This window comes from Argentina silus (assembly GCF_951799395.1).
Source record: "Argentina silus genome assembly, chromosome: 3".
NCBI classification, from domain to species: Eukaryota; Metazoa; Chordata; class Actinopteri; order Argentiniformes; family Argentinidae; genus Argentina; species Argentina silus.
Window position 1 is genome coordinate 19071190 of NC_139657.1, and position 15430 is coordinate 19086619.

The 15430-nt window shown below is 42.6% G+C and overlaps 2 protein-coding genes across 2 annotated transcripts in view; one reads left to right on the top strand and one right to left on the bottom strand.

Moving 5' to 3' along the window:
- hipk2 (homeodomain interacting protein kinase 2) overlaps positions 1–4736 on the bottom strand; it is a 75132-nt gene extending 70396 nt beyond the window's left edge. The window contains exon 1 of the mRNA XM_083666491.1: positions 4424–4736. Within this exon, the coding sequence (XP_083522617.1) occupies positions 4424–4442 (19 nt within the window). The 5' untranslated portion in view covers positions 4443–4736. The remainder of the gene's footprint in view (positions 1–4423) is intronic.
- A 2108-nt stretch (positions 4737–6844) lies between these two features.
- Positions 6845–15430, top strand: part of tbxas1 (thromboxane A synthase 1 (platelet)) — a 56749-nt gene continuing 48163 nt past the window's right edge. Inside the window, exons 1-2 of the mRNA XM_083667015.1 lie at positions 6845–6896; positions 10448–10593. Coding sequence (XP_083523141.1) covers positions 10490–10593 — 104 coding nt within the window. The 5' untranslated portion in view covers positions 6845–6896; positions 10448–10489. The remainder of the gene's footprint in view (positions 6897–10447; positions 10594–15430) is intronic.

Consider the following 15430-nt stretch of genomic DNA (forward strand, 5'->3'; position numbering starts at 1 on the left):
CACACACACACAAGCTGACATCAACACATCAGCACCGTGCAACAACAGAGCTGGAGAAGGGCCTTCACACATGCATGACACTCTCCACGGAAATGCCTTCTGTACGCATCACATCCTTGACCCAGCCAACGACTCCCTCTTTCACTCCCCCCCTGGCCTAGAAACACCCAGCACGTTACCAACTGCTGGTGTCCATCCCCTCCCGTCTGTCTCTACCCGTCTCAGAGCGCTAATTCCAGTCGCGAATGCTTCTACCGAGTCATGACTGAAACTTCAGTATGAAGAGGAAATGAAAAAAAAAATGTCATACTTGTTGCACTCAGTGTAAACCAATTTGTCATAAATGATCCTGTTCTAGTGGTCCTGTGCTCACGAAGAGCAGGATATCAAAGCATTTGATGATGCTTTTTTGTTCCAGAAACAACATGTGTAAAAAAGAAGAAAAAAAAAAAAGAAAAGCTGGCAGGATAGAGACTGGAGACAGTAACAAATACACTCTGTCACATATAGTCCAATAGTGGGCTGGCTGGTTGGCTGTGTTGTGCCTGCTTTGTTCAGGCTGGCCTCTAAACTGTTATTTCAGCTCTGTCAGAACCCCCCCCCCCCCCCCAACGGCACCGATCTGTTCCCCAAACCGCCAGTGCACACCTGTGAACCATTTCGGTGGACGCGCACATCAGAGAGCTCACATACCTCTCCACTTTCAACAGGGATCTATCTAACGCGGCTAACGCTAACGCTAACACACACTCACTAGCACGCCTCGCCTGATCAAACTCACATTCTACCTTCTACCAACTCTCCCTGACTCGTTCTATTATTAAATGCTTTTTTTTTTAAAGAATCGATGCCCTGAAGTGTTTACTTTTTCGGTTAGTATACTTTGAATAATGCAAAGGGGGATGCTTGTGAGAGCGTCCTATCAATTTTCATAGCTTTATATTGACTTCAAACAACGCATGAGGAAATATGCAACTCAACAAAGAAGAGATGGAAAGAAATCTGTAGGCTAAAGTGAAAGCATGAGATAAACGTTTACAACAGCCTGTCTATATATACGTATTTGGGAGGGTGATGATTATTATCCTAGCGATGGGCTCTCACATACTTCTGGGGAGGAATGAGTACAATGACTCTCCAAACTCTCAACTCTGCATGACAGTCAGGAAGCTCACAGCTCTTAACTCCCGTCAGTGTGAGCAGGGCAAGGGGTGACTTGGCACAAATGCCTGGCTTTTTCCTGCCATTCTAATCAAAGTTTAAACTCTGCGACCATGGACTGAAAGCCTGGGTCACAGCCTATAAGGAAGATATCAATCAGCCAGCTCTAAACAACAGTGAGAGCAAGGGGTGAGAGTTGAGTAAAGACCCAGCCTTTCTCTCTCTCTCTCTCTCTCTCTCTCTCTCTCTCTCTCTGTCTCAGGGCAGGAGACAGGGGGGTACCCCCCCCCCCCCACCCACCCATAGAGGATAGGGCTGGGAGTGGTCCCTATACACAGTCCTCCCTCCCTCACACAGCCACAGAGCATTCAAACAAACACTGATTAACACATAATGCCTGTGTGGATGGATAAGAAATCAGTCTTCGAGCAGTGCTGCAGTCCCTGTCACCACCGCCATCATCAGCAACCCCTGAGCCATTCATTCTCTCTCCATTTTTCCACAAGAGTGTTTCGAGGCTGACTGGTGAATGCTCTCTGGAATATTGTTTGACCTGAGAGATGGATCCACAAATGAAGCTGGTGCAGTGGTGCTATGGGGCTGGCTGGCCCCCTGACTGACCCTCCCTTCTCTACACACGTGCACGCGTGCATGCACGGACGGACAGACGCACGTACGCACGCACACACACACAATCACACACACAATCACACACACAATCACACACACACACACACACACACACACACACACACACACACACACACACACACACACACACACACAACCCTCTCATGTCCCAGGCAGGGGGTTAGCTAGCCCGTGTCTGAATATTAGCTTTTCCACAGCTGGGGGCTGCTGGTCCTGGTGCCTCCATCAGACATTCATCAACGTGTCAGTTTGGGTTATGAGACCGGGCTCATATGAGACCAGGCTCCCAGGGTGCTCGGCCTGCTCGGCCTGCCGTCTGGCCAGCCACAGCAAAGACAGACACACAACACAACAGGGAGGGCAGAGAGACTGACAGAACAACCACACACAACCACACACAACCACACACAACCACACACAACCACACACAACCACACACACCACCCAGCCTAACAACCACAACCGCCTATCACCAAAAACTAAGTAACTTCTGCTTCTCTTTGTCCATATATAGTGATAACCAAATACAAATGCATACAAATACAACAGGCTAATAGGCAGATAAAATGATGCACACTTGTGTAGTTATTTGTTACAACTAGACCTACAGTACACTGATCTTGGGACACCTATAAACATCCAACCTGCGTGCCAAACCAAGGATTTGGTTAGAGGGAGTCATTTCAGCCTTAATCATTCTTAGTCCAAAGAGTGCCACCATCATGATAATGGTCTCTTTGCACATACTGTGACCATTTTGCTCTTGAGGGTCTGGACATTTCCATGGCTTCTCTACTCCACATAACAGCCCAGTCTGAGCCGAGGACAGAGAGAGAAGGTAATTAATTCCCCAGCTTCTCGCCATGGTGAAAGGAAAGCCAGGGAATGTCATTTCAACTAATTACCTTTCAGAGAGGAGGAGTCTAATTTCAACTTTCCTTTTAATGTTAATGCAAGTCTCTTTGCCTGACTTCTTAAACACAGGGAGCTCTCTCAAGCTGGTCCACATTCTGGATTGGCATAATGCATTCCACAATCTATGCAGTGTTATGTATGTAGACATAATTTTCCAAATTTAGATCTTCATACTGAAACAAGGTTTTTATTTGTGTTGTGGATAATATCTGGTTTTCCCCACTCTGAATGTGTCAGTTTAAGTCAGAGGACTATCAAGGCAACAATTTAATATATGATCCATGGGGATATCATTTGGAAGGAAACCTTCAATGAAATAGCACAACTGATCATTATATTGTTGCCACAATTCACAGCAAGGTTCATATTATCAAAAAAAATTAAACTCCATTTGATCGCAAATGCATTCACCCGTTTGAGGTAATTTGTTATAAAAGGTTATGTTCCATGTTTAACCAGCAGAGGGAGCGCAGAAGGCTATATCAAATATTACTGAATTACTCAGACAAACATTAAACCTTAAAATCATACATTTTCACGTGCTGTCCTTTACTTTGCAAATGTCGTTCAACCGACAAAAGAAAAACCCTTTTCCCCTTTTTTAGGTTTATGAAACTGAACTAGTCCAATTATCGGACTGCATATTTTGGACTATAGGATACTATTTTGAAAGAACATTTGAGGTGTAGGCTATTGAATAGCGCTTATTGTAAGAAACAGAATATGAATGTCTTTCGCTAGAATTAGATTAACCAAATATTAATTTGTGATGGTAGTCATCACAGAATGCAGGTATGCTACTGTAAACGAAATTACAACTGAATCTTGCGATAACGGGGTCCCAGGCTGATAGGCTGCTCCTTTATTCTAGGAAATGATGGGCTCTTTACAATGAGGGACATCATAATGCAAAAACATATACTCGTTGTGTTGGAAATATTCGTAATACTTGTAATGTGAAACGTCTTCATTAGGGAAAAGCATTTCTCCCAAACATGCCGAGTACAATTCCCACAATTGGATTAGTCACAGGCATAATGCAGCAACAGCAGATCTATAGCATATGCACGTCTTTGGTTTTACTTAGAATTAAATGAACCTTCGCAGCAATTAATAAGTGTGTTCAAGCACTAATCATGGCTCTTAGGTCAGCCACTTTGAAATGTGAGGTTTAATATTCCGAGAATTGCGACTATAAGCTCTCCGGTTGCGTGACTGTCTACGATCCTCTTCTTCCTTCTCGCCCTTTCCTTCTCCCCTCTGAATAGATCAATCGTAATTTCCACAGTAATAACATACGGAGAAATGCAATAACTAATAACCCAACGATGATTTTAAAATGTGATTGTAGCCGATGTCGTTTAAATTATACATTATCACATGGCAAACATCTGAAATATTATGACGCTTACAGATAGGCTACAGACTGGGTATAACGATTCGACCAACAAGCATTTCACTTTATATTTGTTTGCACCGTTATATTAGAACAATCTTACAATTAGCACTACACCAATATAAAACAAAATTGCTTAATAAACACACAATCTATAGTTTTATGACACAAAGAGGACAGGATGCATGACAGTTCCCTCTTCCTCTCTCAGTGAATCACAAGCAATCTAATTCGCTATAAAAAGGACCTTAGGCATTACAGGTTTGACACAAAATTACATCAAATTTTCACATAGCTTACCTTCGTATACAGGGGCCATCGGTGCAAGGATTTCTGTTATTCATTGCAAAAAATAAAGCGATATTTCTGTTTAGAACTCAATAAAAATCTGCCATCTTGAACCACTGACAGAGTCGCTGTCTCCTGCATTACTAGCCCAGTTCATTAGTGGGGAAAATGATCATAATTATCATCCAGGTTTTTAATTTAGCGAACAGTCCACGGAAAATGGTTAGATGAAAAGATCTGCAACAAAACCCCAGCAATTGTGACCTGGTTTTGGCTCAAATGTTGAGCCAAATTGCAGGTTTACTTCAGCTAGTGTACGACATGTCTGTAGAGTCTCTGCAAAAGTTGCAATGGCAAAAGCGGTGCGAGTTTGGTGTACAGTATAGTCAACTGACTATCGAGTCGATCGTAGTCATAGGGAAAAAATGCACATCTTCGCGCGGTCCTCCAACCACTGTCCCCCACTGATAATGGGGTTACTTGTGCGTTTATTGTTGCAACCATTAGGCTACTCTAAGATTACAATTGTTTTGAATTGTACTGTAAGTCATTTTAAGTGAGAAAATAGCCTATACTCACACATAAGCCACATAAGCCTATATGGAGTTTGATCAATTGCTGCTTTATAATTATTTGAAGAACAAGGTCGGGTATTACACACGTATTGAATAATTGAGGCTATCCATTACTAACATAGTCTACGTCTGTATGCAAAATCGCATTGCATGCAAAAATACACTGTCTGAATCACCCCCCCCCCCCCTCTCTCTCTCTCGCTCTCTCTCTCTCTCTCGCTCTCTCTCTTATATTCGTTAATTACTAATTGATTATTAAGTAATTACCCCTCCCTTCCATGGGATAAACTGAGCATAGGCCTATATCCAACATCGTAACTTATTTAAAAAAAACAATAAAAAAAAAAAAAACTAGTAAAGGCATATACATTAGTCCATCATAAAAGACTGATACAAATACAAATAAAGCTTTCATATAAATTGCCAATGTAACGTCATGATGGACCGGCGGGTATCACTGGGTCATAGTTTGGAACTGCGCATTTGCATTTGTGTTGAATGATTCTGTGGGCAATTTGTCGTGCCTGTAGCAAACACTCATACAGTATGACGACATTAGATTTTCACAGAATGAACTAGAGCGGAATCGGATTACATAGGCTCACACAGATGTGAGTAATCTGTCATTTACCAGCAACCTTAAAATGCACCCCCGGCATTATTTGCCCGAGCCATACCCCGAGATATGTTAAACACAATATTTATGAGAACATGAGGATATGTGATACATTCTAATAACATATTAAACATGAATAATTATTTTAAATTACAATAAAATGAAAGAGTTTGCAGGTGAGGTGGTTTCCATTCGTAGTCTGCATTGAGTAATGAATTCAGGCAAATATTGCATTCAATGAAAGAAACAAAAGAAGAAAGAAAGAAAGAAAGAAAGAAAGAAAGAAAGAAATAGACAACAACATTGTGTGGATGAATGCATGATGTAATGTGTGTGATGTAACTGCACAATATGGATGAATTTGGGTGATTGTGGCCCATCGAGCCCAGCCTATAGGACATGAACACATAATTTGCACATAGTGCTGTCAAGGAACTTTTCATGCTAGGTCAACTGCTTTGTTGGTCATGCATTAAAACATGTTACATGCTTAATATTGTAGAGCAGCTTGCCCTAAACGGGTATCAAACTCACAATCTTCCGCTTACAAACCGGCCGCGCTAGCAATAACACCAAGAGAGTTAACTCCCGTGAAGAAGCTGCTAACGGGCCTTACACAGGGTCATTACAGTATCCCCACCGTTCGGGAGAGCGTGCCCTCACTCTTCACTATACCGAGTCCCTTACGTGGACAAGCCTCACCGATGGCCTCAAGGGCGCCATCCCACTGCTGACACCAGTGTAGCGAACGGCACGGTAGAGCAGCTTGCCCTAAGCGGGTATAAGATATATCGAACGATATATCGAACTCACAATATCTTAGTCCTGGACTAATTCACACTTTCAATTCAAATTGCCACTGAGGATGCTTTTTAGTCTAGGACTAGGCTTAAACCTTGTCTGTGAAACCGGCCCCAAGAGAGTTAACTCCCTTGGCGGAGCTGCTAACGGGCCTTACACAGGGTCGTTACAATATATAGGCCTAGGTTGTATCATCCTCATGGTAGGCAATCACCCAATGTAAAGTGTACAAACATGGTTTGCTATCATCTCTGACTGATTACGTTGGTCTAACCAATGGCCGATCAATTGGGCCTACGGAAATTGATATGCTCATGAATGCATCAGCGCGGATCAGCGCATCCACTTCAATGGCTTGTGTAGAACTACAAGTACCAGGGAGCGAAGTACACGCAAATATGTAGTCCTTCCAATCTAAAGAACTACAGTACGTCTTCTCTGTTCCGTGTCAACAATAAGTGTAGCAGACTAACAACTACAATCAAGTAAGGAGGTAAGCACTTAAAGGAATATAGATTGAGTAACACGTTGATATTCCGTGAAGTTCCGTTACATTCTAACCTGCTAATGTGATTGTCCTTTATTTGTTCAAAATGCAATGTATCCGTTTGACGAAAGTCACGTGCAACCTTCAGAGGCGTAAATTTCAAGCCCTGTTGTAAAACACCAGTCATTACTGTGATATTATCTTACAATGCAAAGTTACGATGTTCAAATTAAACATTTGACATAGGTTTATTTGATAGAAAAGCTATATTCATATTCGCTGTGTTCGCACCTTGACCGAGTCACATACCTAGCTTCAATGTAACCAGAGCTGGAAATGATACCCCGTGTAGACCATGTATTTGTTTAAAATGTAGTCGTTTGCAGATTACGCCATCGTCACGTTCTATCAAAGCACATTATCACATCCATCAGGGTCTCATGTAGAGGTTTGCCTATCTGACGTGCGTGAGATAGACACAGATGTAGGCTTCTCCCAACTCTGTGATCACACCGCTCTTGCTTGATAACATTGCGGAGTCGGACGTACAGCCAGCCTGCCCTACTGAAGCATCCATGGACCTGAAGAATGAGTGGGAATATACAGTATAGAAGCCATTATACCTTCCACAAAATAATACTCCGTTGTACTACACCTTGGTCGCAAGAGTGAACCATAATTATTACCAAACTACTGTTGGCATTTATTGTAACTGTAAGATACATGGGCAGGCATACAAGGAAACGGGTAAAATAGGCTGTTTCAAAAGAGGTCCTCATGTATTCATATACAAGCCACCATAGTTGTTCAACTACAGTATGACCCAGAATTGTAATTAGAATATTTGGTAGCTGTCCCATTTTATATTAGCTGTTACAGCAATAAGGCATTTCTGGTTGAGGTTATCTTAATTGATGTCTGATTAAACGCTGTAGGCAAATACAGTCATTTATTAAATTTCGCTGAACCCTGGATCCTGAAAAATATAGTGCTAATATGTTGAATGCAATGTATATTGGAAAAGTGCAATTTATTACTTAAACATCTCACCCTATTGTTGTTCCATTGTTCCATTACTAACTGCAAAGTCCATGTCTAGTTGTGCTAAAACAAAAGCTGGAGTGATAATACTGAACATCAATCAAAACATGCTTCTTTAGGTTGTATTTCAATCTGGCATCCTGAAACACTTATTTATAAAGAGGGAATGTCTACCAATATGTTCTCTTTGATGTAGAATATGTATGTGTAGATATGTTCTCTTTGATGTCATAAATAGATGTAATTTTTTTCATCAGTCATGTTTAAAACAGGCTTTTCTGACAAGTGCACTGCTGAACTGGTATTATGCTGACTAGCCTATATGAAATGATATGTCCTCCCTTTTGAAGATGAACTTTTTTGGAGGTCATGATTGGGACAGGAGGGGAGTGTTAAGGGGGAGACAGTGTTTTCTTTCATTATATATGTCAGTGGAAAAACCTCTCACTCGTTCACTGACCCTGCATATGGTACTGAAATAGCCCACATGCTGAATCAGCCCTAGAGAGTGATAATGCATCCTGCTGTTTTCTCTAGTCTGTAGCTTACTGCTGCATGTTTGATATAATTGTCTCAGTAATAATCCTATGGGCTGAAATGTATTGTAATGTAAAAAATACTATATTACTATTGATTACAACTGCATGCATTGTAAATGTCGGAAACATCCGCAAGGTTCTCTGTTAATGATTTTGTTATGAAACCTATGGTATCAAACATGTTCACAGAGCCCTAAAACCAATTACAATAACTGACAGAATTCATGTTCTAAAGACATGCTTTGTTTGCAAGCTGTGTAGGATAATTAAGCTTGTGCAGTGTGTTTAAAGACTGCTTTTATTTGGTTATCTGAGAGGTATCTTATTAAAAGGAGAATTAACATTCATTGTGATACACTCATACTATCTTATAGGATATGAAAACAGTACATGTATAATTAGCTGTGAACCTGTGCGATGGATATGTCATGAATGTCATGTCTTATTGTACAGAGATTTTAATTTAGATGAATTTTCCATCGGATTAGATGACAATTTTGAATCATGTAATTAACCTTGTGACGGTCTCCTGGTAAGGCAGTTGTCATCATTGAACAGAACCCTTTTTCTCTGTAATGTTCTCCACATTCAACACAGAGCAATGAGGAAATATCTTATCAAAAACATTCTTAAATGATTTGTAAAGAATATCACATGCAGTTTTCTTTATCTTAATTGATCTGCAAAAGGTCAAACAATATTACCATAGTTTGCTTTATTGCCTCAGATGTAAGACTTTCAGTGTTTTTATCTTAACTGCTCTGTTCTTGTGGTTGTTGTTGGTATGCACAGTAGTGTGTGTGTGTGTGTGTGTGTGTGTGTGTGTCTGTGTGTCTGTGTGTGTGTGTGTGTGTGTGTGTGTGTGTGTGTGTGTGTGTGTGTGTGTGTGTGTGTGTGTGTGTGGCGGTTTTAGTGTTCATGATGAGAGGAAAAAGTGGGTTACAGTACATTGTGGAGCAGTCTATTTGTCTGTAAACAAGTTAGATTGATCTGATAAGGATTTTTCCATTCATCAGCTTTTTGTTGTTATTGAGTAATGGAATGATTGTTACAGAGTAGCATACCACTCAACCATTAGGCCAAATACATAAAGGCAAAAATTAGCCTATGTTTAATGTTACCTCTGTTCTTTTCCCACCACCAACTGTGTGTGATGCTTCACAACATCCAGAAACACTGAACACTAGAGTTCCATTCTATTGGTTTGCACATACTGTTCCAGAATACACAGCATCTATCTAGTTCTATCTTCTCAAAATGTCCTTTGTCTGTGGCAACAGTCTGTGCCTCACATGGTGAGTGTGCTACTTGTGCTTGTCAGAGTTCAGGCTGTGATTCTCTATGGATCCTCTATGCAGGTGATGGTTGATCATTCACACAGTGTTACAGAAGACAGGACAGAGAAGGGCCTCCAAGAGCACAATGCAGGGGAAGGGTGAGGGCGCTAACAGGAGGCTCCACAAAAGCGGCACAAACAAATAATTGACAGAGAGAGAGAGAGAGAGAGAGAGAGAGAGAGAGAGAGAGAGAGAGAGGGAGAGAGGTAAATGTTGCCCTGGAAACCAGCAACCTGCAGAGTAGATGTCAGGCCCAAAGCGTTGTCTGTGAAGAGGTATTTTGATGTTGTAATACAGTATGTGCTCTAACTTTAAGAACAGAAGGTTTGTTTTACTCATGCAGTGTGGGCTAAATACTGCTTACACAGAGTATTATTGTAAGATAGTTGTTTATACAGAGTTTATAGTACAAACTTAAGAGAGTCACAGAGTAATAACATGTAGATCCATAATTCAGCCTTTGAACCTACAAGTGAACAAACATTGATCATTTCCTAAAGGATGTTTATCTTTTACAAGCACACCCTTCACCTGCTTTCTCATGTGAATCGACAGTCATGAGGTCTACCTGGGATTAGATTTATTGATTGTTACTCATTTCGCCAATGATTCTCCTTTTACCGCCTGTTCTTCCATACAGAAGGATTTCCTGGACCGGTGGTGGTGTTTGTTTGAGAACATCATGGAGGTCATTATGGACCTGCTGAAGGTGTTTCCTACTGTGGAGACCAGTGGACGGTCTGTGTCACTGGGACTGTTCCTTCTCTTCCTGGCTCTGCTCTACTGGTAAGTCACTCACTGTCCTTCTCTGAGTCAATGCAGCATCATTGTTAAGTCCAAAACTCTGCTATGTTATATGTCTGCTCTATTAAACACCACTCATGCATTGTAGGCTAATTACAGCATGTTCATATATGTTGTTAATCACTTCATGACAGTGTTATTATGTCTAAGAAAATGAAAACTAATAAGAGAATAAGATAAACCTTAGTTGTTTATGTTTCGTCATAATCTTGCACATTCAGATGTTTTCCTCACTTAAACCTTGTTGCTGAACCACTGTTTTGATTAGACGTGATTTGCTGTCGGCTAGAAAAAGCCGGGGCACAGTCAGTACTCAAGTGGGCATGGAACAGTAATTGTAGGTTTTTCAAATCACAAAAACTCCTGAAGTGCAATTCATGGTAAAGTGTCTAATCAGCAGGAGCCAATAAAAAAAAAAATATTGTGCTTGCTTACTCTTAACTGCCGTACATCTGACTAAAACTGAAAAAAAAAAAAAAAAAAAAAAACTTTGCAGAAGGAGCACATTTGATTTCAGTCACACATTAGCCAGAATGAGTAGGCCTCTAACCCAGCCATGCACAATTGATGCTCTGTCATACAAAGGAGCACGAGGGGCTGAAAAGCCGGCTCGTTCTCTCTGCAGCGCTAGGAGACTGAACACTGCTCAGTGTCCTGGAAAATGTTGTTTTGTAGAGCAAGCAGAAAGCCTGCTGTCTGTGGTATATACCAGTGATATACCAAGTTTTGTTTTTTCACTTGTGGGATGTAGGTTACCACTTCAGACATACTGTAGCACTTGAAACAGCTTGAAAGTAGCTTGATTCATTTGAAACTGACAGAAAGTAAAGCGTTGGTTTACAGTGTACAGCTGTATGGACATCTATTTACCGTTAAATAAAGACCTTGTTTGACTTTTGTCCATGTGTTACTGCTACCCTGTTATCTAGATTTCCACACACGCACTCAAGCAGGTACGCGCACGCACACACACACACACACACACACACACACACACACACACACACACACACACACACATACACACACATACACTTGTATGGCAAAGATGCAGCTGCCATTCATTTGAAGCATATGAAAGAAGCTGGTGTTATGTAATGTTCTCTTAGGCTGTCACAACGCAAATGAAGATTTATATCTGAGGATGAAACTAACTTTCATTACAGCAGTCATGACACTGAGGTTAGAAAATTACAAGATTTAGGAGAGTCAAAGTCAATTTGTCCCTGACAGGCCTCCATATATAAATAAGCTACATTAGAGAATTAGGTCCCCAGTTTCAACTTTGCTACTCTGCAAAAATCTAAGAGGTTATGTCCTTGATATGCTGAGTGTCAAACATAGCCAGCGTATGTCTCAAGTGGTACCTTTCCACTCCTTCAACTGCACAAGCTGTACCCATCAAAAACCTGCTCTGTTTGTGAAGCAGAGTCTTTTTCTATTTACTTGAGACAAATATTCTCCAAGCTAAAACCGTCAAAGTGTATTAATGATCTTTATCTCCAAATGGCTTATTCACAGCTACGGTAGTTAGGACAGGGGTGTTTTTCTATGGCAAGAAGCAAACATTTCCTCCCCCTTGAGGCCTAAGGCAAGGCAAAGGCTCTCTTGGCCAGAGTGTGTGTGTGTGTGTGTGTGTGTGCGTGCGTGTGTGTGTGTGTTTGTGCGTGTGTGTGTGTGTGTGTGCGTGCATGCGCGCGTGTGTGTGTGTTTGTGCGTGTGTGTGCGTGTGTGCCCAGTCTGGGTTTCACACAGCTCTGAACCTGTGGTGAACCCTCCTAGGGACTAGACTCCACCTCTAGCAGGGCAGTCCCGCAGTTGAACACACTCAGCCCTCAGTCTGTCTGTCACAGGACAGACTGCCACCTACTGGCTACAGCAGTAAGGGTCCACTCTGCACAACAAAGAAAGTTAATGGAGTTGGAGTTAACTGTTTACTTCAACCCTCAAACTATGGATCGATCTGTTGTGTTTTATCATTGTATCATGATGACGTTCTGCTTAGTAGAAAACGGCACTGCTATTCCAAGGAGGTCAGTATGAATAGTAACCACCTTTCAGTTATGACTCATGGCTTGCTGAATGTGCATTCCTTTGCATACAACTCTTGTGCCTCTCACCACTCGTCAACCTGTGTAAGCAGAAGCCTGGAAAAAAAACAGCCGTTGTGTGGCTGTGAGAATATGTTTTAACAGGCCAGTAAATGGAGTATAGTTTAGCCACAGTGCCACCTTCACCTCTACTGGGTCCCTCCAATGCCCCCAGCATAGCGACTGAACACCCACACCCACCCACCCACCCACACACACACACACGCATACACACACACACACACACACCCTTCCTTGTTTTCCTCTCCCCTCTACAAAGTGTGTTAAACTCTGTCGCTAAACGAACTCTGGATCACGGTGTGTAACCTGACCTCGGTCCATTCACTGCTGCCCAGCTAGCAGCCAAAGTGGAAAGGATGACATAGTCACAGATGATCTCACGACAAGTGAACTCAGAACGCCTGTGTGAATCCAAGTGTCACATCATCAGGGCTGGATGCTCTAACCGTATCGGTACCCATCCAAAGGTCATGGAGATGGTGATATCATTGGATGTTTAGACAGACAGCCATAGTGTGTGTGTATATAAGACATGGGAAAAGTGGATCATACAACTGTATGAGCAGATTAAAAATACTGTGATGTTTTGCTGATCGATTCTCTCTCTGGTTTTTATCACCATAAATGTCCTGGCCATAGTGTTCAGGAATGTCAGCGTGGAACTCCATGTTCTATTGAATATGCCATGTGTTTCTTCTGTTCCACGTGTGTCTTTCTCTGGACCCTGACATCACTTCAGAACCGATGTGTTTCATTATGGCTGAGGGGGATCACAACTATAAATCACAGTGGTTTAGCTGATTAAAAGAAGCAGATGGCTTTCTCAATGACATTCCATATTGTCAACGTGAAGTTAATGATTGATCTTGTCCAATGTTTTTCACCTTACGCCAAGCATGTGTTGCCACCGCTATGGGAATATGTGATGTGTGTGTGTGTCTACTTGCTTCCATGCTGATAGGGAGGGTCTGTCTTTACAGCCCAACTAAGCTCCTCCTCCAGGCTAGGGGCGGCTGGTACACAAGATGACAGCCCCCCTAATAAACCCCAACCCGGTGAAGAAGCACAGAGGAAGTCATGAACAGGCTCCTGCTAAGGTGTGAGAACGGTGCATCATAAACCAAGACACAGTTGGTTCCCACTCTCTGGCATGTAGCAGTCTGGGACATAGAAATAGAATGAGTAGAACTGACATTCCCATTCAAGTCAATGCTCCTTGATAGGTGGACGCGCAGGCAAATCCATGTGGGGAAATGCACAAGTACATACTTCAGGAAAAAGGGTGGAGATATGGGACACAGCCTATTTCAATGCTCTGGGACCTGAGGCTGAGTGATATCCGTCTCCGTACGCTAAGCCCAGGAAGACAGGAACAGCTGACTTGGCATAGCCCTGCATAGCGCTCCCGCTGACGTCCTGCCGTGTGACTTCCGCCGTCATTTTGCTGGCCCGTGGACTTGGTTGTGGAGTGCTTATTATTTAATTGAGGGCTGTTGGTCAACTCATCTATCACACCTGCTAATCATATCACTGTGAGTACTGCACAGCACACTGCCCTGACAGCGCGCCCCGCTCAGCCGTTCCCCCCCAGTGATGGACTATTAATACATCATACTACTGGTCCACTACCAAGATATCACAGAGACCTACAGAACAGTGTGATACAGTACATACTTCTCCAAGCCAAGCAAAAGGCCCCTACAAGTACCTTACTAAACGGTATGTACCGGCAGGTAGTCAGTTGACCTCAGGTTAGATTTAGGGCCTGATAAAAAAAGAAAAAAAACATGCTATGAACAATCGTCAGATGCTCTCCCTGGCTCTTGTCACGATGACATTTTACCCGACATGCACTTGAGCCCTCTAACACCACAGCGTTGTGGCAACAGGAAGGGGATTTGTGTCTGTATACCCCGCAAAAGAAGCTGTACACCCCCTGACATCACAGAAGACCGAGTGTTATTGTTTTAACGCTGCTGACTTGTCTGAAGTGTGTGTCTCGGATGCAGTCAGCCTCTTATACCACAGTATCCTGTCTTCCTGTCATACTAATGTAGCCTTTCTGTTTTAATGGGCCAGCACTCATTTAGTCAATGTTTTTATGTTGGAGCGTTGTGAGGCCTCCACGCCTCCTGTGAGGTTGGCTGTTGTTGTTGTTGTTGTTGTTGTTATTGTTGTTGTTCTGGTGGTGGGTGTATAGAGAAGCAGAGGTGGCAGTAGCAGAAACACACAGGGGAGCGGGGGAGGGGGGATTCATGGTGACTGAGAAATGTAATAGAGGTGGTCTATTATTTTACGGCAGCATGACTGCCTCAATCTAGGCAGGCAGGACTGGCCGTCTCTGTGCATCACACACGCCAGCCTGTCTGGTCACACTCCTGCTTGAGTGGCACAGGTGACAGTGACGCCCAACTTCAAACCAATTGCCTATTCATTACTCACCCAGGTACATACTCTCTCTCCACTGCTCCCTTTCTCCCTCTCTCTCTCTTTGTCTCTCTGTCCTCTATAGCTCTCTCTCTCCCCCTACCCCCCCCCCCGACAGACCATACCATACGTACTGCAGCTGTGGCCCAGGGCTTGTAACAGAGGCAGGGCTGGCACCACACAGGTCCCGAGGAGTGATTTGTGTGTTTAAATAATAGTCTTACCACAAGGTCTAACAACTACAGTGGGAGGTCATGAGATGAACACGCTGTGTTCACAGA